Source organism: Diadema setosum, chromosome 8 (assembly GCF_964275005.1).
Source record: "Diadema setosum chromosome 8, eeDiaSeto1, whole genome shotgun sequence".
NCBI lineage: Eukaryota > Metazoa > Echinodermata > Echinoidea > Diadematoida > Diadematidae > Diadema > Diadema setosum.
The window spans coordinates 29,742,730-29,769,502 of record NC_092692.1 but is presented as its reverse complement, the minus strand read 5'-3'; the positions used below and the strand labels follow the sequence as shown (position 1 = coordinate 29,769,502).

Here is a 26,773-nt window from a genome sequence, read left to right as displayed (position 1 = left end):
TTCTCTCCCAGCTACCTGGAAGTTTGACGCTGCTCCTCTATACTGGTCGGACAGTCTTCAGAGCATGCTGTCTTCATAGCGACGCACCACCCACAGATGCCCCAGCCCGGACACCACGCAGAAGAAGAGCCCCACCCACGAAATACCAAAGGACCAGCCGAGGACGGCCGACGTGTAGGGGGAACTCTCGTCTGACCACTGACCCATGAACTTGGATTTCCGCACGGCGAACAGGATTAGTCCAACGAAGGACATTAAACCTGGGTACGAGTGACGAGAGAAAAAAAAAACACATTTAGCCTTACATTAACAATGCTTGAATAACACAGTCTAACCAGGGAGGTGAGACAAACGTCCCTTGTCTGACAGGGAATTCAACACGGAGAAAATCTTTATTGACAAAGACCCTCGCGTTGCACAGACTATGATCCTCTTTCTTTTATGGAAATATTGAACTAACATAGTTGTTTAGCACCACCATATCACCGTGTATATAAAATCCCTAAAGAGTATTAAGAAGTAGATCACGACTTTTATTTATGTAGATGAAATAATTTTCACCACATAATTTTGACAAAAGACGCCAAATCTGCCAAAATTACATTAGCAGTTACTCAATATGCAGACATTGTTAAAATCTACTAAAAAAATACAAGACAAAGACGAGTGTTGACGCAGATTTGATTAAAAAAACAAATACCATTTCGACTTGTCACACACTGGTTGTCGAGCAAACTAAACAATGTTGTATCATGGAACTACTGTAGCTCTATGACTGAACCATAAATGCCAGACACTCGTGCGCAGTCTGGTGTGCCGTCGGCGAAGATTTTAACCCTTTCAGTGCCGGGGTCTTCGGAGAGTGTGTATACAAGTCTTCGCGTTTTCTGTGGCTATCGGTACTCACGCAAAGGGTTACACACAAGGAGAGCAACCACAAAGCTAAACTTACCTGATACCATATAGACAGCCGAGACACTTCTGATGAGGGTCCTATTTTTCTTCTGTCGTAGCGCCGCCATCGACATGACTAGGGCAATGAGCGCCACGACCACTCCAAGACCACAGAGTACCCAACTGCCAAGGAGATATCCAACTAGAAAGAAGCAGAAGAAAATAAAACCACATTTAAAATGTTTGGACGTTTTAGAGTTGAGAACAGAAACAAAATACTGCAGCGTTCATCTTTAAGATTGCATGAGTGGTCTTGAATGAAATTATTGCATTAATTATCACAAGATTACAACCAGAAGTTAATTCCAAGATTTTGATTATAAATCTACAAGTACCAATTTCCCTGCGATAAAATGCAATTGTGTGAGTGCCTCTTATATACGGGGGACAGCAGTGTATCTTCGTTTCTCGGTAGTCACATTGAAGATAGCCAAATTTCAGATGTTACGAGCCAAAGCACAAATTACGCAAGTATTATATCATTGTCATTTATTGCAATTCTGGACGCCTACAAAAGTTAACAGCACCCTCCTCGAAGGAAGGAAATAGGAGGAAAATTTGGCAAAACGTGTCGACACTTTCCGTCATTCCATTGGTAATGGTAGCAACCAATCCCAATCATGGACATGATAGACATTTATATTCCGATCACTCAACGAGAGATTTTAATATATAAGTATCGCTCTGTTCTACTGATCAATCGATGATCATGATAATGAAACGGAAGTGCAATCTTGCAAACACTTCGTCATACAGACTGTATGAGAGCAGCATGATCATTTTTCAAATCAATAAGCAGTAACCAAACCATTTAAGGAGCTAGGCGAGTTCTTACTTCATACTCATTGGCTGAAGTACTGAGAACAGGGTCCGCACTATCTAAAATGTGACATTGTGTTTCCCTTGTGACGTTTCTCGGATTTTTTGAAATATCTGACGTCACACACACACCCGTCAGTAACTGACACTATCCTCTGCATTATGAAAATGATATCTTTTTATCATCGTATGGCACCTCCCTGGCATGGCACCGCTCGTCTGCATCACGCGCTTTTTTTCGAGCCCTGACATAAGCAGAAAATGTCATTTGTATAATCAAACATGGTGCTTTTTAAATTCACTGAGATAAACATCCCAAATGCGATATTTAGTCGTGTAATCCTTATAAATGGACCAGCTAGCACATCCATAACCCGACAGCATATCTGCCAGAAAGATTGCTAATGCACTCCATACAAAACAATGAAATGGACGCCTGCCGAAGTGTCAATAATTGGCGGATCATTCTGGTCACCTGGTCTATCAGCAAGATCATTTTGTTTGAAAATGAATTCTATCATTATTTTGTTATGTCGGGCAAGGCTTATGTACTATTATTATGCCGCTTTGAAAACGACTGAAGTGCCTAAACTACTAAGAAAAAACAGAAAGGTAATTTTACCAATGCATGTGCACATGAGCTAATTGTGAACTGGCTTATTGAACCAGCCGCCAGAAGTGGTTATGCAAGAGATGACGAGTTCAGTGTATTATCATGGAGCTCTCCGTGGTATTATGTACCCATTTCATTATCAACGGCGGCATGCATTCTCGCTCGCTCGCCTCGGCCCAGGGAATATAGGGCTACCCTAGATCGCAAAATTAATTCTACCAAGTTAAGGCAATTTAAAAGACAACTGCCACCGAAGTCAGCAATATTATTTGAGCTGCAGCCTGGATACCAAGGTTTGCCATTTCTTCCTATCACCTCAGTCTCCTCCCCTTCCTCCATCTCTGTGTATGTATTTGTTATTCTCTCTCTGTCTCCATATTTTTTTTTTCTGCTCTACAGGGATGATATAGTTTTGGTTGAGATGGGGATTCTGATTTTAATTTTTTGAGAGATAATTTTTATAGAAACCGTTTATATGAAATACAAAAGATTACTAGTATACAATTCTAAGAGGAATTAACAGTTTGTTTGATGAAAAATCGGTGCTGAAATGGCTGAGATATCCACAAGTAAGGAGGTCTTAAAAATAAGGTGGGACCAATTTTCTAATACAATGATAACTTTGTTTGTGGATATGTCAGCCATTTCAAGACCGATTTTCATCAAATAAACTTTGAATTCTTCATAGAATCAATATGCTCTTTTATATTTCATATATAAGCGGTTTCTAATCATCTCGCAAAAAGTTAAAATCTGAATTCCCATCACAACCAAAACTATATCATCCCTTTAAATGCAGCTGACTATCACATAGCATCGACCTTGAGATATGACTACATTAAATGATGTATATGAGAAACATAGCTGTCCATTTCACGTGGGATTCTTCAAATTCCATTATGGATTTTGTTGTCAAGAATATCCTTTGTATTACTATTGACTCTCTTTACCTACTCGACAGTATGCAAATATAAGATGATTATCTCTTCCCGTCGTGTCGGTGATATGTATCGTCTAACACAAACGAACAGTCTACATCGTTCTGCTACGCTCGATATATCTTGCATGAATTATCGATTGAATATAGTCGTTATTCTACAGATCTAACCCCGACATCTTGTGTTTAGGCAAATACAAATCATTCCTTGGATTTATGAAGCTTGTAGTTCCGATACAAAGATGCATCCGTCTATAGTCGCTTGGCCAAAGGTATAAGCCTCTGTAAAGTTCCACTTTGTTATATACAACCTAACTGTCAGGTCCGCCTGTCCAACGGGGATAAGGGGGTGGGGGGGGGGGGGGGGGGAGGAGGACGGATGACGAACGCAATTATTCAGTTTAACTTCTTCTAACCCTGGCAACCTGGTCTGGTATCTACATCCAATATCCAGAATGCATATCATTCTGGTCGATACTGAAATGTTTCGTTCAGTCATTTTGTTGCACTGTAGTATGAAAGATAACTTTAATGGAAATGCATTTACGTGATCGCATGTGTCACATAATTATACACAAGTACACCCAGCTTCAAGCGGGTCAACTACAGTCATATTTCATAATAATAAGGGGATTCTTACTGAACATTCGACTTAGAGGAAACTAATTTACATTTTGTGTATCCAAGACTTAGAATAGCTTCAATACCGCAAACGCGAAATCGGACCTATAAAATGTTTCATTTTTTAGTTCTTTGTCTTTCTTTCTACCTCTTAAGGCTTTGATTGCATAAGGGACTGCTATAACATAAGAATTGATTTTTACAGCGGATGTTTACTTTAAGCTTGTACAGTGCACTCCCACTTATTTTTATCGAACGCGGTTATTACAAAATTCTCAATATAACCAAGTAAAAATTCAGGTCCCAAAATTATCGTTTATTATCATCTTCATGAACTTTACTGATCGGCTATAAAGAAATTTTGATGTAACGAACGAAAGCTGAAGATCCCGAGGACTTCGTTAAAACGGGGATCGCCTGTCTACAAGACAATTACACCGAGTGCATTTCTTCTGGCTCCCATGGCAGAACAGATCCGCCAGCCATGAGGGCGGAGCTGAGTAGGGTCATCGTCTGCCCAATTTTAATGTCCCTTTGTGTCAATTCCTTCCCATTATTCAATGTTGTAATATGAATAACGTACATATTCTAATCTTGCGGAAATAAAATCAATCAATCAATCAACCTATATGGGATGTGGAGATCACAATGGCAACAGACATAGTTTTATGACATGACAGATTCAGTTATTATTCTCATGGACCATAATTGTGTCCAAGACACGAAACATGCATGTGTGAATTGTAATATTCGGTGCGTGAATGTCCTTTATTAGCACAGTGACTCAAAGACAATCGCCATCCATTATCGTTAGTGTATGAATCTAATTAGCGGAGATCTGTGCGTTCTCTATGCGGACCAATGGGTGGAATAAATTGCGTTTCATAATACCGGGACATCGACCGATGACTAGTACTAGTATCGCATAATGCCGCCGCGTATCTCGAGACCAGGGACACTATTGCCCCGAAACAACACAGGCTCGACAAGTATGCAATGTAATTATTCACTTTGTTAAGGGGTCAGGGAATTCTAGAATATTTCCTGGAAATTGTGTCTGGATCAACTAAAAACCGAAGGCTCATTATCCGGTCCTCATTGGGGAACTATCTTCGATCATGAACAAATTAGGAAACTGTCGTTCTGTAATAATGTATACCCCACCCCCATTACTTGGCCCTCATTCAGAAATTATCTTTAATCATAAATAAATACACTAGGAAACTGCCGTACTGTTGTATACCACGAGCCCAGCCCACTCGGTATTTTGGACAACAAGACTGAAATCAAAAAGCACTGACCTTCGTATCTTGCTGATGACGTCGATACTGATGCTGGCATCGAGATGCCGAAGAAACAGGTGTGCCCTGCAGGAAGGAGAATACGAAATCATTTCTTTTTTAAAGACAGCATTAAAATAATGATAATAACGATGATGACGGTGGTGATGATGATGATGATGATAATAATAATAATAGAAATAATAATGATAATAGTAATAATGATAATAATAACAATAATTAAAACATTAATAATAATAATAATCAAATAATAATAATGATAATAATAATAATAATGATAATAATGATAATAATAATAATAATAATCGAACATAAATAATAATAGAAATAATGATAACAACAACAACAACAACATGCATGGTCTTCTTAATCCAGGGTAGCATCTTTCAGTATTGACACTTTTCTTCCAGAGGGTCCTGCCATTAGCACCCTGTCGTTGTTAGGTGTACCAATTTTATACACCTACATGTATGTATTGTACATACAATGTATGTCGAGAGGGACATGGGTAAAAACATCTCGTCAAAGGACGAAGGCACTTGACGGGATTCGAACTCGGGACCTCCAATCAAATGTCACGAGTCTTATATCCACTGTGCCACAATGCTCCCGCATGCATGGTGTCGAGGGATTACTACTTCCACTACTACAGAAGATGTGAATATCCTAACCGGGAGATTTGCTCATAGCAACAATTAGGATGTTGTAAGTAAGCGTTATAACATAACATGTTGACTTCCTACTTTTCTTCTTTGTTTTAGTTGATTTTTAGTCATTATCCTTTGCAAGACATCATATTAATCAATCAACGTTTTTGAGATGGTCGACAAATTCACCACATGGACCGGTATATAGAGGACCCTTGTGGAAAAACACACATACTAATTCGGAAATAACCATGAATGCAGGCTGGGGGCTGGACATTGTGTGCAAGCTTGAACATTCTACATCAAGAGTGACAGAGCAATATCATCATTAATAAAAACAGACTTAATTGGCGCTGCTTTGTCATTTGTTTATTGCTGTAGGACGCGCTATATTTCTCTCTCCGTCTTCCTTTCTTGTTTTCGTGTTTTTGTTGCTGCGTCACCCTCTTCATCCTTAAATGCGGAGTAAAAACTGTGTAATAGCCGTTTCATGATTAAAGAGAATCTATACCACGCTCTTACGCTTCAATAACGTTCTAATTTATCGCCATTGTATATGATCAGAGTATACGTTTCACGCAGCTATAGCAGCAATCGTATTAGTTAGTTTAGCGGGAAGATAAAATGAGGGCGATTACATGTCAAATAAAAATGAAGTTGAAGCTGATATAATTCTAATCACGCTAAATGCTTTCAGAGTGGTACTGTAAATTGTTCCCGGCAAAATACGTCGCTTGTCAGTCGAATGTTTCGTCGTAGTCTTTGACTATGAGTAGCAGATGACGACGCTCAGGCAAGAATGGCACTGATGGGTGAATGGGATGACATTGGCCATCAAAAACCCGTTGTTTCGCTTGGTTAACGTGGCATGGCGGACTTTGGGCCGTATGTGCTGCGGGGCTTGAAAAGCATCGCGAAAAATTCCCCCCAGAAATTAAAATGAGCATTTGATACAGGCCAATCCTCGAAGTCGATTCGCTTGAGCGCGGGGACGCGACGCAGAGAAAGAGGGGCTACGGCGGCACTGTCCCACGCTCCCGCCTGCTACGGGATTCTTTTTACTGACTCACGCTTCATTTTCGCACGAGACAAAGGGGGTGACTTTGCGTATCAATCGGACCAGTGGACGCCTTACACTACACCACGTGTCATGTGCATCATTACAAAAAGGAAAAAAAAAAGTATTATGCAGGTTCCACAGAGTTACTTATATCAAGAAAACCCATTAATCAAGTCAATGTACCCCTATTAATCCGAAATCATCCTTTAATAATGCTGTCTGTCATTTTCCAGAGAGTTAAAAAAAACCCAACAACAACAGGGGGAGGGGCGGGTACATTATATAATGTACAAATCGTTCAACAACAAAAAAAAAAAAAAGAGAGAAAAAAAAAATCGGGTTTTTTTTTTCAGCACCATCTCCAAAATATAATGTCAAAAGTTATGCTTTAAATACATCTTCAATTGCTAAAACTGGCTTTAACTGACTCTATCTCTCCCTACACATGGCGTTGCGCTTACCCATACAACATGGACTTTGAGTGTAGGCCCTATATCATTGACGCAACTCCGTGGTATGCCTGTTGAACAATGTGCTTGAACATGTTGAATAATCCTAGACTCAAGAGTAATGTATTCGCAAATGGGCACATCCACTGAAGTGCTTTAGCATACATAACCATAATAATATTCATGGTATTATACCTGTAGACGATACACCGATTAACCTCGATATGGTTAGAGAAAGAATCATTTCGATTCGTTTTTTCATTGATGTGTATCCTGAGGGGTTTTACCGAAAGAGAATGGACATTCCTTCTGTACCGAGTCATCTAAAATCAATAGTTTGAATTTACACAGCTCTGAACTTGTTCATACTGTCACGTCCGTCTATTGAATAGATAACGAAAGTCCATCAACGGGCAAATCATTTAAGAATGACAAGTTCAGTTCTGTTCAGCTTTCTTTAACGCTGTCGGTGCCAATGGTAAGTATACTACCCACAATCTAAACAGTATAATTTACAGTACAATGATCCTGCGAGAGGGTTTACTCGGTAGTAGTTCAGACTTCAGTGTATCAAAGTACTGCAAGATCATCATTTTCATCACCATGAAATTAAAGGGTTGACAGCATCAGCTATCAACATTGATGAATCAGTTAATGGATGAATCACTTGAAGAGACCATGAGCATACCGCGGATTTTCCGGGACCCGCCCACGGACAAATAATTAGTGAAATACTGATACTGAAATATAAATTGACACCATTATAGAAATGTCTTCCTAGTTCTACGTATATCCTGCCTGTTCATCATTCTAATTCACGAATTCAAGGGCGAATCCATGTCAATGGGTAACAATTCGGTCACATCACTGATGAACAGAATGAGTGAATGAGCTCGTGTTTGCTTTATAAGGGTCGGTGACGCTAAAATGTCCTCCATGACATTCGCCTGTGTATAGGCGTAAGGGATTTTCGCAAACTGATCATGCAAAGAAACTCGGGACCAGTGCCATGCCGTGTCATCCGGCAGCCATCGGACGGTCAACACGAGTCTGCAGTAGATATCAACGTAGTCATAAAGATAATATTGATGATGGTGATGACAATTCTAGTATAGTGTATGATAATAGGAAGAATAATGTAATGAGCAGAAGAGCGGAGGAAGAGAGCGGAGGTGAATATAATGAGAAAAAGGAGGAGTTGGTAATATGCGACTGTAGACGATTAAGTACAAAGTTTGTGATTGTGTGTGCGTGCGTTTTCTTCGCGGTGAGTACACAAAATGTGTAGGCCTATCTGTGTGAATTATGGCCCTTGTGTGTGTGTGTGTGAGTGTGTGTGTGTGTGCGTGTGTGTGTGTGTGCGATGCGATCCCATTAATGTGCTAACACACAGCCATATAAAGTCTTAAATGATATCACAATCGAATAAGAACACAAAACACACACCCATCTCTTATCACTAATGAAAATTTCGTATTTCATTATACCACAATGTTATTATTATTATGGTCGTGTTTATGACTATAAAGAGCAACGCATCTATTCCACTCGGAACGAAGACTCACATTATGGTTTGAATTAAACTATACACAATTTATAAAAGGGCGTAGAGAATTAACGAAACTCTCGTGGAGTTCGAAAAGGGCATGCACTATCACTCAATTATCGCACTGGTAGGCGTAGGTCCTAAACCTTGCGGAGTAATCTCTGTGTATGTGAGACAGACAATCATGAATAAGCGAAATGTCTGTGTGATAATGACCGGTATGCATGCTGAAAACGAACTCGGTGCATAATCCTACATCAGCAGGAGGAATAAATCCACTTAGTTCGGTTTAATTGAGTCCCTAACTGTATACCGTTCCCCGTGATTCGGGCACGAATTAAACGGATAAGCGCTGTTAATGCTATCATCGACGAACAATTGCCGTTACTGTCCCGGTTCTCACGGTGAATTTTCACAGGGATTCTCACGAGGATGTAATGTAATCCGTGCATTCATCAAATTCGATATTTGATTTTCTTTCCCTAATAAAGCTACTTAAATCTCAATAAAACAACATAACTTGTAGGTCTACATAGCCTAATCATACAGTAAAACAACAACAACATCAACAAAGAACTGGTCAAATAACCATCCAAAAACGACATTGACATCTTGCTAACGCTCTGTGATTAATTCGTCAAGAGCAAGAAGCATTAATGGACAAAGATAAAGAATATGAAGCTTAGTCACAACTGGGATGAATGCGAGACAGTTGCCATGGTTACAGATGGTCCGGTGAGACGGAACTCTCTGAAGTTATGCAAAGAGAATGTTGTAATCTATGTAATGTTTCTGCATATCTGATCTAGATTTTTCCCCTTTTAAAGTGGTCAAATAAGATTGTGGTGTTGCTGCTGTTATCTGGTTTGAGTATGCCTTAAAGGGTTATACGTAAGACGATATCATCAAACCTGAGTTAATGGACAATGTTTAAAATGACGGCACCAATTTTCTGCCCATAGAAATGTTTTACTTTTTGTCTCTTTTTTATCTTAATCAATCCATTTCCATTTTAACAATCACATTGTGCCTTTAACGGGTGTTCCAGATCGCCCGTTAAAAAATAAATGGGACAACGGGGATTCGGGGGCAAACGGCATCCACGCAGTGCGCCGAATGTAGCGGGCTCCAACATGATCGATGCTCGTAATTAGTTCCGCTGTTGGCTCACAGCCCCTGATCTACTACTGTATGTATTATCATAAAACACTCTTTGTCTTTTTCAGGTACTTGTGTATTCTTATTTAGGCCTATGCCTATTATGTTTCAGGTTTAATTCCTCACAGCACTGCACAAAAACCTCGCGAAGAAATAAAACAACAGAGCAACAGGCGAAATACATTGTTGTAGGAATACAATGTACCTATAAAACCAAAAATTTTCGCATGCATGAAATTTTAGCGAATTTTGCGGGGAGCCATGATTTGGCGCGAAATAAATATGCACGCGAAAGTTCCTGTCTACCTGTGCATCGAATACCAGTGGCAATTCGCGAAAATATCATGCCGGGAATATTTCTGGTTTTACATTACTCTGTCTTCCTCTCCTGCTCGTCGGATATCTGTTACGCAGTCAGAGGTCAAAGGTTACGCTGATGCGAAGTATTGTTTGCTGATCCGATGCCAGTAGAAACTGTACTCGCTTTGTTACTGAATTGGGTCACGGCAGAACAATAATTGCTGTACAAATAAGACAGAATTGACTTCCCCTTTATCTCTGTATATTCCCCTATCTCTTTATGCACGGCAGCGCCTCTACACGTCATTGGCCTGGGAAAGAAAGAAAAAAAAAACAACAACAACAACATAAAAGCTAACGATGTCACTTTGAAGCATTCATCTTGGTATCTTTGTCGCACGGCAATTATCATGAGGTACACGTTCACATTGACTGATGTTATTGGGACGTGTGAGTCATTCTCCCGGTGAAGGTATAAGTGCGGGAGGTGGGAAAGGCTCTCCCCTCCGTGGTAAGTCGAGTGGAGCCAATTCGCTGATGGTATTTAGGGCCTATACCAAGAAGGTGAGACTCCAACCTCCCTGAATATATACGCTGTCTGTGAATGAAATACGTACGTTTGTACGCTGAAAGTTTCTTCCAAAAGCAAGACAGAACAAGACCAAACCGGACTTCGAACAAACCCCATAGTCAAGATACCTGGCTTGTAGAGGCATTCTATTACTATTACCATCATCGTCGTCGTCGTCGTCGTCGTTGTTGTTGATTATAATGACGACGACGATGACGATGATGATTACGATGGTGATTATGGTGATGGTGATGATCAATTTGATGATGATTATGATGACAATGATACGGATTATACTTTCTCTAGCGTCTGGTTTAAGAGTTTGATTCTCCGTTCATCTCCCTTGACAACATTCACTTCACGATGCGTCATTATGATTTGAGAAGAGTTCACTTAACGGGGTAGTCCACATAAAAGATTTTTTTTTTATTTAAAAAAAACAAAAACATTTTGTGACCAGTCCTTATATGAATATTCAAATCAGCAAGTTGATGATACCATGCTCTCACAATTTCTTATTCATTATTCACTTTTTGGGTGGATTTCAACTTCAAGGAACAAGCCATTCTTGTTAAGAAGATTATAATCGAAATCAAGTATTTCATCTGAATCTATAATGAGTAAAAAAAAAAAAAAAAAAAAAAAAAAAAAAACTAGATAAATTCGCCCGGGGTATGCTTCTGCTTCCTAACGCGAAGACTTTCTCTCTATCTGATGACATTCATTATTTCTCTTATAACGATGTACTGACTGAGATCAATCATATCACGCGTATGTAAGGACGGACGGACAACTCCAAACATACTGCTTCTGTGATGACAGCCGTTGGGACTGTAGAGCTAAAACTTGGTTCCAATGATGAATGCCTTTTCACTCTTTCTTGTGATATACCATGTGGTATGCACTGATTTTGAAGTCTAACGGCAAAATTTTGTGATAATGGTATCATATCGACTTGGTGACACGAAAAGAGAAGGGAAGAAAATGTTGATATTATTTCGCTTCTTTGTAGCAGCTTTACAATCCATCATTGAGCTCTTCGGAGGAAACAACCCCGACTTGAATAGTGATAGCATTCCAGTTTGAGGCGATGGAACAAAATAATACGACCTTGGTCTAAGCTACAGATTTGTGTGAGGCTTGAAATTAGACAACTATATAAGATAAACATGGTGAGCCAAATAACAGAAAAGGGATAAAACAATCAACAAAAACAATACCGCAACTGAAAAGAAAAACAACACAGAAAGATACCATTGCTGGCATTTTGGAAAGGTTACATTATAATAGGGCAAAACCTCTAGTCAGTCCATGAGGATAGATTCGAACGCTTTCTTGTCTAAACGCATTAGCCACCGAATGATCATTACTGATTCCCCCAGGATTCTCTTCCTTAATCCCTCCTCCGCGTTTGTCTCTTCTTCCGTGCATCTATGCAAATTTGTCTTAATGGTGCCTCAGGGTCTCCGCTGCACGCAGTTCTCGATAACAATTGCACTCTACAATGATTGCAGTTGCCACAACAGGCTACTGGTGACCAATCGGGATTGAGCATTCAGACTAAAATTATGTTTTTGGTAGCTGCAGTAAGCATATTACAACTTCTGTTAATGTATTGCGCCTTTCTTTTATAAAATGGGCTCCCAGGGGTCGGTGTTGTCTTGCGATTAGGTGATTAGGATGCCATTGCCAGGAGCCATTTTCCCGCGTAATTGCAGAAATTTTGAGGCGAGTTGCGTGGCGCTCAAAACGGTTCGAGAAAAGTAACAGATGTGATGCGCCAAGGCGCCACGATCGCTTGGTAACGACAAACGCACACAGGTGATGCATCGTATTACGTAATCGCATGATCCACTCCTCCCGCCAGAAATGCAACATAAACGCGCGTCAGGGTATGCTCATTATCTATTTCATCAGTCACTTACACAGCTGATACCATGACGGATATGATGTGTATCATGGAAAATCACGTATAAAAGAAACGTCATTAAAGGAGACCTCCGGATGATTTTCAGATTTTTACATTTGAACAACAATAAATTAGTTATACTAAGTACAGAGTTTCAGAATTTACAGTGATTAGGATAAGGAATAATAGTGTTTTCAAAATGCATAACAAATTGCAATGAATTAGGATGATGACATGGCAGCCTCACCATGAGAATGCATGACTTGGGGCTCAAGGAAGCAGAACAAAAGAAGAAGGCATGCATACAGATTCTACACAGGTGAACTTAGCAAGCGGTATTATAATGGAATTACACTGTCACATTTCTGAAATATGTGAGGCTCCTATGTCATCAACACTGTTCAGTGTAATTTGTTTTAGATCTTTTAGAGTATTGGTTTTTCTGCTCAAGGACGACAATAAATTCCACAAATCTATACGTGGAGTTGTCGATTTATGTACTACATGATGTGAAATTATGAAAATCGTGTGGAATGCCCCTTTAAGGATGTCAACAATGCAGTACGGAAAAAAAACCCTCCAAAAAGAAACAAACGAGACAAAATGCACAGCATTTAGGGCCTACCGATTAAAAGGTAACGCCATTTAACGGGTAGAACAGAGCAGTTGGTAGCGCCTATGACATTATGAATTATATTACACTTTGCTTCTTTGACCCCCTCCTTAAATGTCGGACGAGGGGAGGGATTACGATTGGAAGAATATTGGACAATTGGATAATTGGACAATACAGATGTACATTATATTGCGCGCAACATTAACATAATTATCAATAAACAAATAATTTTTCACCAATTCTTGAGTTTGTGTCATGATTTCGCATTGCAGAGTAATTAAGAAAGCTAATATCAAATCCCTGAAAGTCTGTAAGGCAGGCTAGCTGCTGTTGTCGTCACGGGGTCTCCTTGGGTCACAGGGTCACGACAAAGTTCAGCTTGCCATCGACCAAGAAGACGCCTCACATTTAAAGGTCCTGTTTACCTTTGGGAGCAGTGATTTAAAAAAAAAATCAAGATATCACATTAGATGTATATGTGTAGGTCTGTTGTATCACAAAACATCCCATACATAATTTTCGCCATATAACCTGAAATATAAGGAGATATCAGTATTTCTCTCAATAAACCATAACTGTAGACGGTTTAGTCTGGAAACATTTTTATTATAACTATTGTTCACATTTTGTGTATTTAACAATACTTAGCATCGATTATAGGGGTTCAAAATTTTTACAGTGATTGTTTCTATCCCTAGTTCACATGTTAGAACTATTTTAAAGCACTAATGCTGGGTTTTTTATTCATCTGCAAATGGTTATGCCTTTAAAGGGACTGTACAGTACTGGTTGAGGTGAGGATTCTGGTTTATAACATTTTTGGTGAGATGATGAGAAACCTCTTATGAAATATATTAAACATGTAATTTCAAGAAGGATTCAACGTTTATTTGATGAAAATTGGCCTTTAAATGGATGAGATATAAAAAAAAAACCCGATCCTAATAAAATTGACAGGCCACGACTTTTATTAGGATCTCTTTGTTTTACATTGTTTTTAGATATCTCAGTCATTTCAAAACCGATTTTCATTAAATAAACGTCTGATTCCCCTCAGAATTGTATGCTCTTTAACTATTTATCGAGTGGTTTCTAAATATATCGCAAAACGTTACAAGCTGAATCCTCACCTCAACCAGATCTGTACAGACCCTTTAAAGCTACGCCACTTGTGTACACACTGTTGGGAAACTACAGCAAAATGCAATGGCACACCATGTCTAAGTGGGCCTTCATGAACAGACCCCTACCCCCGAAAAGGCAAACAAACAAACAAACAAACAAAACAACAAACAAACAAAATAAACAAAACAAACAAATAAACAAAAACAAGAGATAAATCATTACTCGGTAAAGCATGTGAAATAATCAATTATAACAAATTCATCATTCATAATTCGATTTCGATGAGAGATTATCGGGAAAGTTCTGGTAACTTTGTTAAATTCTAATGGGCATACTATAATGTAGGAAAAGAAAATGAGTATCACATAATATAATCGGAGCAATATAATGTGCGATACATACATAATTTTGATGTGATTGCACACTTTTCGTTCTCCTACATAGTATAAACGTTTTATACCTACACACCCGGTTCCAACATTATTGGATAACATTGCAAAATATATACACGACCACCCAGAAATATGTTTTTGTTTTGTTTTCCCTCCCTTCTGCTCAGAAAATCTTTAGATCACCGTGCATCCCAGTTCTTGACTACATATAGTGAATCTTAAAAGCAACAACACTTTGCCATTGCGATGAACCTGTTGTTGGAATGCACAGTTCTTGAAATCGGCGGCCCGAGCGTGCGTTGAGTACCGCTTCTACCATATTCATGTCCAAGCCGAATATATACACGTGTACATATACTTCCCACCTACTCTACCTACATTGTATGTATGTATTGTATTGTACTGTAATGTATTCCACCATGATAACACTTGCTCAGCCATCATGACTGTACGTCGTCGAGATCGCGTCAGAGAAAATCATAACGTGCAACAAGCACACGAATTATAGAACAAGATCCAGACTTTTAATAAGTAACCAAAAGAACATCTAAATGTACGATGCAAGCAACGATACTAACTACTATACACCACAAATGAATGCAACATCCTCTTCTTCTTTTTTTTTTTGTAATTTCTATCGTCGTTATTGATCTAATCTGATTGATATTGAAAGCAATAGAATATCAGTCAGAGGGGTGAATGTTGAGGCGTAATATTCTTTTTTTCAATTTGTCTCCCTCTACAATTAATATTCTCTTCCACCACCTGTACGAGCTGGTAAGGAGATGTCGCTTGGACGTTCTTCTTGGCATTGCAGCATAATTAATACTCTGTGATGGTCTATCATGTCTATAAGGGCAGCTGATATATTTTCAATAAATAAGGTTTTCAACAAAATTAATTTAAAATCATAGTGGTACCTTTTTGCGAAGAATAGTCTGTCATGTCTTCTTTCCTTCTTTTTAATAATGTTTACGTAGATCGCATAATGAGTTATGTATATGTCTTGCTTTCGCTAAGATAACAGAGTTCCTTTAACATCAGTAAGGCTGAATAGGCACTCTCATTGTTGATGAAATTGAAATTAAATCACATTGAATTTAACATTATTTTATGCATTCATCTTTCTGGGAGAGCGGAATTTGCAGGCTCATCGAAGCCGTGATAAATGGTGAAAGAGTGGAATGCTTTTCGTTCTCCTTTAGTCGCAACATGATCAAAGACTATCACGGCATGGATATTGGCCCTCAAATGAAAAGGGTCATCGCTTTAGCTACAACGAGCAAATTCTTTACCCCAAGACCCCCTCGACGCTTGGTAAATTATCGGACAACAATAACGAAAAGGGACTACGTTTGAGTTGGATCAGAGGGGAGTTGGTGTTCGTGCTCTCTGTTGGAGCTACAAAACCTTGAAGCTTCATGCTCTCTCATCTCCCTGACTGGAAGTTCTCACACTGACAAAGGACAGTCAGAAGTTCATCGGGGTAGGGCCGTTTCATCGACGTGTGCGCGTCCCAGAGCGCATCAGGCAAAGAAATCGGTCACGCTTGAAATTTCTAGACATAACACAATAATAGTAGTAGTACGTGAGTGAGCCCCAACAGACCGTTTTATTTTTCAGAAATTCAAAAGGCACAGCTGTTCAGTGTCTTCACGATTGTCATCATGTCATCCATACGCCAGATGTTGGTTTCTATGGTCGGTGACGGTAGAAGTTCGTAAGGTTGATTTCTGTATTTGGAGGATGCCCCTCTAAAATAGTACGATTCTTGATCTCAGTTTGAGCACACTTATCAGGGAGGTGGTCCTTGCACTTACAAAGCACACTGCAGCTACTGGCAGAAACATTATCTTTCAGCACTTGCATGGAATTAGACACATGAGGAAATCAAATTTCAGGTGAATTTTATGTTTAAAACTACCCCCCCCCCCCCCATCAAATGATGGAATTTCACATGAGTATATTGACCCAGAAAAGGTGCGAAATAACTAATGAAACATGGCAGCTGTGAGTTGATTATGTATACTTAACGAATGAGTTTTTCGATATCATCACTTTGGGCGTCCTTGGCTTGGGCTGATTATTAAGTGACATTATACATAATTCGATCCGTTGCATTGCTTTGTGATAATGGACAACCGCACCAGTAGCAACGAGTATGCAATAATCATGATAATGAATGTAATATGAATATTGCATCGCGAGTCTAATAGACAACCGACAGCGTTTACTCAAGTGGAAATGATGAATAATTGAGGCAATTTGCGTAATGAAGCGAAATGTTTTCACTGTCAGATTCAAATTATATTGTGCTCAATTAGTTCGTTCAATTGACTTTGTATTTCATTTATGTATGAAAAAGAAATTCAGAAATCAAATCAAATTAAATCAATCAATCAATCAATCAATCAATCAATCAATCAATCAATCAATCAAAACCAATTTTCATCAAATAAATGCTTTATTTCCACTTAGAATTACATGCTCTTTCATATCTCATGAGAGGTTTCTCATTATCTCACCAAAAAATGTTAGAAACCCGTAGTCATGGTAGTTAGGTCTCAACCAAAACTATAATAGTGACGGCATGCAGTGGAGACCATGGTAAAGGAATAAATTTTGGCAGAAATGATCATCGACTCCTGATTACTGGGCACCATTTCATGAAAGTTGTCAGGTTCTGACCAGTTGTCAGTCTCTGACAATACTGTAGAACCGTCACAATATTGTTTGTACTAATCTTCAACAGGGCCCTGCAACAATAACAATACACCCTGTAAATATTATCAGGTATACATTCCTATACCGCTGAGTCAACTGGGACATCGTGATGAAACCTTATACCTTGAAGAAACTATACACTTGTACCCCTACAGACCTGGCTTGGGAAAGGTTGCTCAGGACTGAGGAAAGTGAGGTGCATTTACTTATCTAATTTGACATTTTGTGATTTTCGGACCTTGTCACATGATCGATCATAACTTCATAACTAGATGTAATTTCTGCGTCATTTTCGGTGGACATAAAGTTCAGGTCACGCTCTATCTTACCTTTTAACGCTAGTTACCCAGGTCTTCATTACGCGCGCGTAAGAGCGCGTCAAAATTTTAAAAGGCTCAAAACGACTTCCCAATGGGAAATCTCGAAGTTTCAGACAATTTTAAGCGTTTCAAACATTTTCTCGCGTGCGCGTCCGTCCGCGCAATTTCGCGCGCAGAGGGCGTAACCAACATGAAAATGCAATTTTTTTGACTGATTTGGATTCCTGATACTTTGAGTAACAATATCCACTGATTTCCGATCGATGTTGACCTATAACAAAGGAATGCGCTGGCGTCAAAGTTGAAATTTCGTGTGCGCGTCTATGTGGAAATATAGCGAAAAACATGTCTTTGTTTATTTCGCAATAGCTCTTTAAAAAGTCCGTTGACCCTATGTTTTTATTGCATATTACAAAAGCATATGAATTGGAAATAACGTTTCAAGTATCAATATTTCCCGAAATACATTATGACGTCATCATATCATCATCTGAAATCAAAAAAGTGGAATTAATTTTTTTGAGGTACTGTTTCTAACATTCATTTGCTCGTATCTCTGTTGTTTAAGCTCAATATTATCCCAAATTCACATATGTTGTACTTTTAACATTTGCCTTTCAAGTCCATGTCATGGTTTTGAAATTTGATGACGTTATCATACTTTAAATTGTGATTAAAAGTAAAGATGTAAAATCGGACAAGTTTACGTGTTATGTCTATGGGAAGTGATTTCTTTTTAAACCATCCATTGACTTGACAACGTTTAAGCAACTTTATCTCAGCTGATTTTGCTTCATTTCCTCTGAAATTTAAGTATGTTGTAGCTGAGACAATAAGCTGCAGTTATCATGCATTTTGTTCTTTGAAATCTTCTCATGAGGTTGACAATTTTGCAGTTTAAAACTGAAAATGAGAATGGAATGTGGACGAATCGATTCCTGATTCATCTTTCACATACATAAGTTTACGTTCCTCATATTTTCTCGTCGAGACGTATGGCCGAGTGGTTAAAGGCGCCGTCTCAGAGACGTGAGGTTGCACTCGTGCAGGTTCGAACCCCACAAGATCACGAAACAAAATACCTAGCTATTTTACTTTTTTTTTCTTCAATGGTGTATTACACATTCGTCCATGTAGAAATTACGTTCGTATATAAACGCACCTATACACACACACACACACACACACAATATCCCTCTGTTTTGTGTTGGAGACCACATTGCTTCGACTGCTGCAGAATGTTGCATCCTGACTCTGTCAAATAGTATGTAATGACGACAACGGAGGTGTTGTACTTTGAGCAATTGTCTTTCAAGTCCATGTCATTGTTTTGTACTTTGATGACGTCATCACACTGAAAATTGTGATTAAAGGCAAGGTATCAAAATCAGCCGATTATAGGTTTTATGTCTGCGGGACGTATTTTTCCGAAATTGCCAGAAATGGCACAGCGACCTCAGTCGTTACAAGGCCGCATTTCCTTCTAGCAATGCAATACATGTTCACGCGGCCACAATTGTTGAGTGGGCATTGACTTTTTCCCCCTGTAATATCTATACATTTTTTTTCGGCCTTACCGTTTCCGTGGATGTCCCGTGGCCGAGTGGTTAGAGAAACCGTTTTGCATGCACGCTCAATATAACTTCAAGGTGCCTATATCACATTCTTTTCTTTGTCGATCACAGATGACCGACATCTGATGACCCCAGGCGTATCACCTAACTCGTCAGTGTGACGAGTTTCATGTCTCGTCTAATTTGACATTGAAAACTTTTGAACTTTTGGAAGCTGCACTTTCACGTGGGAAGTTGGTTCAGTGTTACGTCTGGGAAGAACGAGTTTGCTCTCTGACTACCTGAAAATGAATTTGATGAAGTTTCATATGGCATCGTGCTGTTCATCATATGACATCCGTAACAAGGACCTTGAGCGGATGAAACATCACTGGATTCGAACATAGTATCTCGTCATTACGAGCCAAGAGCAATATCCACTGCACCACACAATTTGCTCAAAGCTACGTTTGAACATTAAAGTGGTGGTATATAGTTTTGATTGAGATAGGGATTCATGTTTTAACATTTCGCGAGATGATTAGAACCACTTGTATGGAATAGGAAAGAGCATACAATCTAAGAGGAATTCAAAATTGCTTTGATGAAATTTTGATTTGAAATGGCTGAGATATCAAAAACAAAGTAAAACAAAGTAAAATAAAGTGGTCCTAATAAAAGGTTGGACCCACATTAGGACCCCTTTGTTTTTAGATATCTCAGCCATTTCAAAACCGATTTTCATCACAAAGTTGTAATTCCTCTTGGAACTGGATGTTCCTTTATTTCATATTCGTGGTTTCTAATCATCTCGCAACATACTAAAACCAAAATCCCACCTCAACCAAAAGTATACCATTTCTTTAAAGATTGATGAGCTATGGGGGAAACTCTGCATTTTATGGCGAAAGTGGTTTCTAATGGAGATTCAGCGCATCAATGTACTGGATGATATTCCACAAAACCAGGATGTAAAATGTGTAAAAAGAGGTCACCTTTGATTGCAGGGATTGTCATCGAGAAGCCTAGGAGTGCAATGAACGAGTTCTGTCGGGCTGAACACAATGTAACAAGCTGAATGTGAATACCAAATGAAACCTGGTTGTATAAATATAAAGGGGCAAAGGTCATCGTGCCAAAGCAAGTTCCATCATTGTCGAACCACAAGGAGGTGAGAACCATGTAGGCCTAGCTACTGTGTAGTAGCTAGCTCCATGATGGTCAAACATAGCTCACGGTGACAAAGAGTGAGAACGAAAATACAATACGTATGTTGTACAGTATCACTTCCCGACTGTCGATTCGATCTGAACCTTGTTTATGTTACAGAATTATACACACACAATATAAAAAAAAAGAAATACAGAAGTTATTGCACTTTTCTATACGAAATGTTACACCAGATTATCTCCCCCCCCCCATATCTGAACATTTATCTTTGAACACTCAAGTAAGACAATTACAACATGGCTCAAAGTACAGTCGAGTGATAAGAAGCTACATGCGACTGTGGTAATATGTCGCGCCATGCCAGAGAATTAATTACTTCTACTTGGTCTGATATCAAAAGAAGTGGTCGGAATATCGGTCGATGTCTTGAATTGTGTTATCGCCGCTGCGATATTAATTTTGCCATTATTGTGTGTCTGAGAGTCTGAAAATACTCGCCGCGAACACAAGGATACATAAACGTCGAAAGAAAGAAAGGGAGAGACTCAAACCACAGGCCGCGTTTCATACATTGGCAGACGTTCTAAATATTGCTGACGAGCTGAAAATGTGGTCTCCTATTTTAGAACGCAATAACAGCTTTTGAATAATTTCCGCCTTTTCACCATATTCTGTCTAATAGCCCTCGCAGACACACACACACAGATATGAGCACGATCAGAGAAGAATACATCAATATATTTCTTGCACTGTTTGTGGCTTGTGAATGACTGGCACACGTTGTCTTTTCCGGAAATTGATGGTGTCGGATCGACACTTCATGATTTCTTTATAAACTCTCTCACGCACACACTACACACACACACACACACACACACACACACACTGGTTCTCCACAGCTGCTGCATGATACCAGTACTGAATAAACATTTTGATATTGTGGTGATAAAACCTTTTTTTTTTCTTGTATATCTGGCGCCACAATCGTTCCTGAAAATATTATTTCAAGAAACAACAGTAATATTTGTTTTACCATTGCTTCTTGTGGATCGATTTGTGGATAAGACCGCAGATTTTCACACTATTATCCTGAGGTCCCGGATTCGAGTAAAAAAAGACATTTACCATGCAATCTCTTTTCGACCCCACTCACAAACACACACACACACTCTCTCTCTCACACAAATTCACACCTGAACGATGACTCCATCTTTCGTTGTAATGTGACAATATCATATTTTTTCAATTTTAATTAAGGCAAATATAGCTCAATCAAGACGTGTACACATGTCGAGATGAATGGTGGTTGTGTGTGCGTGTCGTGCTATTCGCTTCTTTTGGTCTGCCGACGTGGATGCTGCTAGTATTCGATTTCGACTGTTTGTCTTACGGATGACCCTCGGCAGTAAAAGTCTCGGAGCCCCATGCCTCTTCCAACATTACAACCACTGCCTTGCTTGCTCACACACACAGGGCGCGCGCGGGATAATATTTTCCCTACAAATCCCTAATTATATTTACACAGTGATTAGCAATCGCAGGCACAAGCCAGCCACACGCACAAACGGATGATTGTCGAAAGCACACGATCGCGCGGATAATACGCTACATTGCTATAAGCATATAAGGGTCGCCGCCAAGCTAAACGCGGGACCTTGCTCACACAATTACTCGTAGCGAAGACCTCACCCTCAACAAAAGTTTATGACTGGACTTTGAGACCTGCTGTTTTTTGTGAGCAGGGGCAATTTACTCTAAAAGCTCGGGTGCCTCCTGTTCAAGAATTTATTACAGCGTGTTGCTCAGCATTCGGCAAATTATGATTTCACGACCGTGCGCTTGGCCCAGCCGTTGGACTGTATATCATTTGCCCCATTCGAAGATATTTCCCTCGCCAGATTAATAATGTACTCCTGTGCTTTTTCTCAAAGCTGTCACACGCGAGATGGCAAGATTAATGAGTTTAATACCAGCACGGTAGACTCGCAAATGCGCAACATAAATCATTGCAGTCAGGAGAAACTGCGGGCGTATATAATGGGTTTGTTGTGAAACATTATCATCTGTCTATCAGGTTCATGAAACAAAGGGGGATGGACCAAGTCAATGTACGTTGTAAAATGAGACATGCAATTTAGCTCGTTCGGATCGGTGGGAAGTTCAGATGGTCCGAGAAACAGACAATACCTGCTTCGGACATCACGATATGGTGTGGACGTTCCCAGATTCAATTTTATCATTGAACCACCTCCTACTCATTGTGATAATAACGTATCATATGATAAAAAGGGTTACTTCATGCAACAGTATCTACAAAGTCTGTACACATATTTATCAAGATTAAAAATACACCAAAAAAAAAAAAATAGTGTAAGAGTTTCCATCTTGCGTTGAGGTATGAATGAACATTCTGGTATTAATATACAAAATACATAATAGACATGAGACGACTCATGGGGTGCCGGGGTGGTGGGGGAGGGTTGATGAGGGTACGTACACACCCCTGACAAAATTGAATGTTCTGTATAAAGCATTTCCATTATTGAACATACACAACACACTGCATGTATACCATTGGAATACTACCTCAGTATCTGCAGAGGCGGTGCTATCATGCTCTGACGGTCCAAGGTCAATGGATCAACTTGAATTTAATTGTGGAACAACGGTGCCACGTCTTGTAATATACTCCAAAGGTGTCAAAACATATAGTGTTTGAAAACAATTATTCTATCAGGTGTGTGTGTGTTGGGGGTGTGGGAGAGGGAGATGGGAGGGAGCATTGACCTTTATCCAACCAACCATGAACAGTAACACACCTCATCCCAACACACACACACACACACACACTTGCACACTAGTAAAAAAAAAAACTTTCCAGTCAAGAGTTTATCTTGCACGCATGATCAATGGATGTAGCTCCATGATCGATGTAAGAAGAAGATAAATCATATCGATATGCGATGTCTCCAAATCGATAACACGACACATTCATTTTCACCGATACTTCCTTTTGTTTGTTTGTGAGCCCCATCCAAACAATTACCTTTGATCAACGTTACGAAACGGTACGTAGATAAACAACTGATGCCTTTAAATCAATCATGGTGTACACATGAATATGATTAATACAGTTATATTCCTGTATAGTAAGTCCAGGGAGGCGGGTCTCTTCCCACCTCCTTGGTATGTCCCATCCTGCAACATCCCATCCGATCCAGCTCCCTCCCCACATCCCCGGCCCACATCTTTCTTTCCGTTTCTGTTTTTGAACCTTGCACATGTACGCACATAAGGACATACTCATCTCTCTCCAACTAAAACTTCCTCAAAACTTACCTGGAACTCTTGTCGTGTTATAGGCGACATACTGCATGCAAACTCGCCACAACCCTTCCCGAACTAATACTGTCGTGATCGGGCCACTACTACTGCTGCTTCTGCTGCTGCTACTGGTACCGTTGCCACTACCGACGCCCCCGGTGAGCGAGGCGGTCGTCATCGAAGCCCCGTAGATCACCCAGAAATCGGACACGGCACCAAGGGCCAAAATCGTAAATCCAACAAATCCGACAATGCAGATGATGAGCTGGGACTTGGAAATGTGCGTACCCGCTGCGCAACACGCCATTCTCCTGATCTTGTCTGCGAACACATCCAAGTTAATACGATCCTCGGATAAATGGTTATCTTTGCACATAGGGCAACATCCTTTCCCTAATATCAGTTTTGGACAGATGAAAGTCACACACTGTCTTATTCTCTCCCTCCCTCTTTCTCTCCTTGGGAAATAGAAGTACTTCCCCCTTTTGGCGACAGGGGTAGTAGTCCGACTATACAACGCCCTATGGTTTTTTGGCACGAATCAAGACGTCAGTTTCCCACGCTATCTCGCTCGGCGGCGAACAGATTTGGCAGGTTCACGGCACGCCTCGCTGATCTCCAATGCGACTCCTCGCCTTGCGGGTTTTTCACCACATCGCCGCATTATTCACTCCGATTTGCATTTCCGAGGCATGCAGCCCTGGCCGTAGCTACCTAACCAAGCTGAATCCCCACGTGTTCAGAAACTGTCCCTCTCTGCATGACATTATGACAATGTAATAAAATATTAGGATGGAATTCCCCACGTCCCTCGCAGCGGGTGTAGAAAACAAGTCATTTATTGTCACGCGGTTGGGTCTCGAGAACTCGAAAGCCCGTTCTGACTCTACTCCGCAGCGTAGATTTTTTTTTCCCCCCTCCGTACCTTGTTTGTCGAGTTTTGATATTCCGCGCGCTTACCTCCTTGTGTCGTCTGTTTTCATTGTCTGCGGTCGGCAGGCCACGTGTGCAAGCGGGCATGAAGTGTGCCCGTCTTCTCGCCAGGCGAACAAAGACGAGCTCAAAACAAACATTATGCCTGCAGGCCATGTCATCATCATCGCCGGGCAATTTTGATCCCAATTTCGTTCCCAGGCAACTGAAAAGTCACTCTTTCTTCCGCAAGGTGAATTCAACATCTTCCCCTAAAGAGCAAATAAAAGTGACTATCGAAAGTCAAAGAGAATGGTAGAAAAATCGCGTCGCTCTCTTATCATGTGTCCCTGGAAGAAATATCGACCTGAGTGTTTTATGACATAGGCAAGTGATAACTTTGTCAGCTGATGTCAGAAACTTCGATTATAGTGGATTGTTTTTAAGTTTGAAGATTGTGAAAACTAATCACAGAGTTATACAGACATCAATTCATCACCCAAATACTGGTATGATAGATGGTGGTTGGGGTCAAAATCCAGTCATTTACGTGACAACACGTGCTAAGGGGGCCGATTATGATGTTGATGATTGTTTTATTGAGCGACTCGCTTTGTAAGTGATTTACCATTTCAGTGAATGGACGTGGTAATGCAATTTGGATGGGAATAATTGCACGGACTCCTGCGCGTGGGGATCGGCTACGTTTTGCGATTAGCACCTGCCGAACGGAACGGCGTGGTTTCGCTTCAGTCTATTGTCGCTGGCAGTATCATCACCATTCATTGCTAACAATAAGTTCTAAGGATGGTATTGAGCTGCACAGTACAGGGCGAGTGTTTTCTTTTCTCTGTTTTTTTTTTCTCCACTTCAGCCCTCTTGTATTCACAGCGTATAGATCCTGATGGTCAGGATAAAAACTGACCGATCACCCATCAGCAGGAATCAATGAGACTAATTTAGGATTAGGTTGAGACCAGATTAAAGTATCTGTGCTTGAGAAAGCTTTGAAACCTCACCATGTTCAGGCTGTATTTATAGATTGCGGTAACGCATACAGTTTACTGTCTATGCGTTTGGTCTCAAATGTGTCAGAGGGTCCACCACCCCCACCCCATGCACACACATCCATTATAAAGGCTTGTTCACTTGGGAAATCTACTTCTGGTGCTGTAAGAAGTCAAATCAGGTGCACACTTAATAGTCATTAAAACACCAACTTCTCAGCACATTCCATTGCATGTACCACCCCAAGAGAGAACATAATCTATAGCATGGGGGGGGGGGGGGGGGGAGGGGTGTCCCAATAGTATGTTGATTTGAGAAAGCTTAGTAAAACTCCCAATCGAAAAAAAAAAAAAGTGAAGAACCTCGCCGTCAAAAGTTAGGGACAACTTCGAATGTTAGGAAAAATTCCAAGAGCTATTCCCCCACTCCAGACCTCGACAATTTCTGACTTCACAAAAACAGAAAAATGTAAAAGAAAATCATTCCGAGAGTAATTGCATTAATCTCCGATATTTTGAAAAACAGCACTCATTGCCTTGACCTTTGCTGAGAAAATAATGTAAAGATGCATGTAATAAATGTGTGTGTGTGTGTGTGTGTGTGTGTGTGTGTGTGTGTGTAATGCTGCACGGTGCACGGTGTTCCGATCGAGGTCTTACTATATTTTCAATGACAAATGTGTCCATTTCATATGAAAATGAAAATTATATCTTTATGTATATGTATGATGTACCTGTATATATA

The 26,773-nt window shown here is 40.0% G+C and overlaps 1 protein-coding gene across 1 annotated transcript; it reads right to left on the bottom strand.

Annotated features, from left to right (window-relative positions):
• Positions 1–57: 57 nt before the first annotated feature.
• Positions 58–24,859, bottom strand: LOC140232371 (uncharacterized). The gene is made up of 4 exons (XM_072312497.1): positions 24,125–24,859; positions 5,246–5,311; positions 953–1,096; positions 58–260 (listed from the first exon to the last, which is right to left on the bottom strand). The coding sequence occupies exons 1-4, from the start codon at positions 24,483–24,485 to the stop codon at positions 58–60; spliced, it is 774 nt and encodes a 257-aa protein (XP_072168598.1). The 5' UTR covers positions 24,486–24,859.
• Between the last annotated feature and the right edge of the window lie 1,914 nt (positions 24,860–26,773).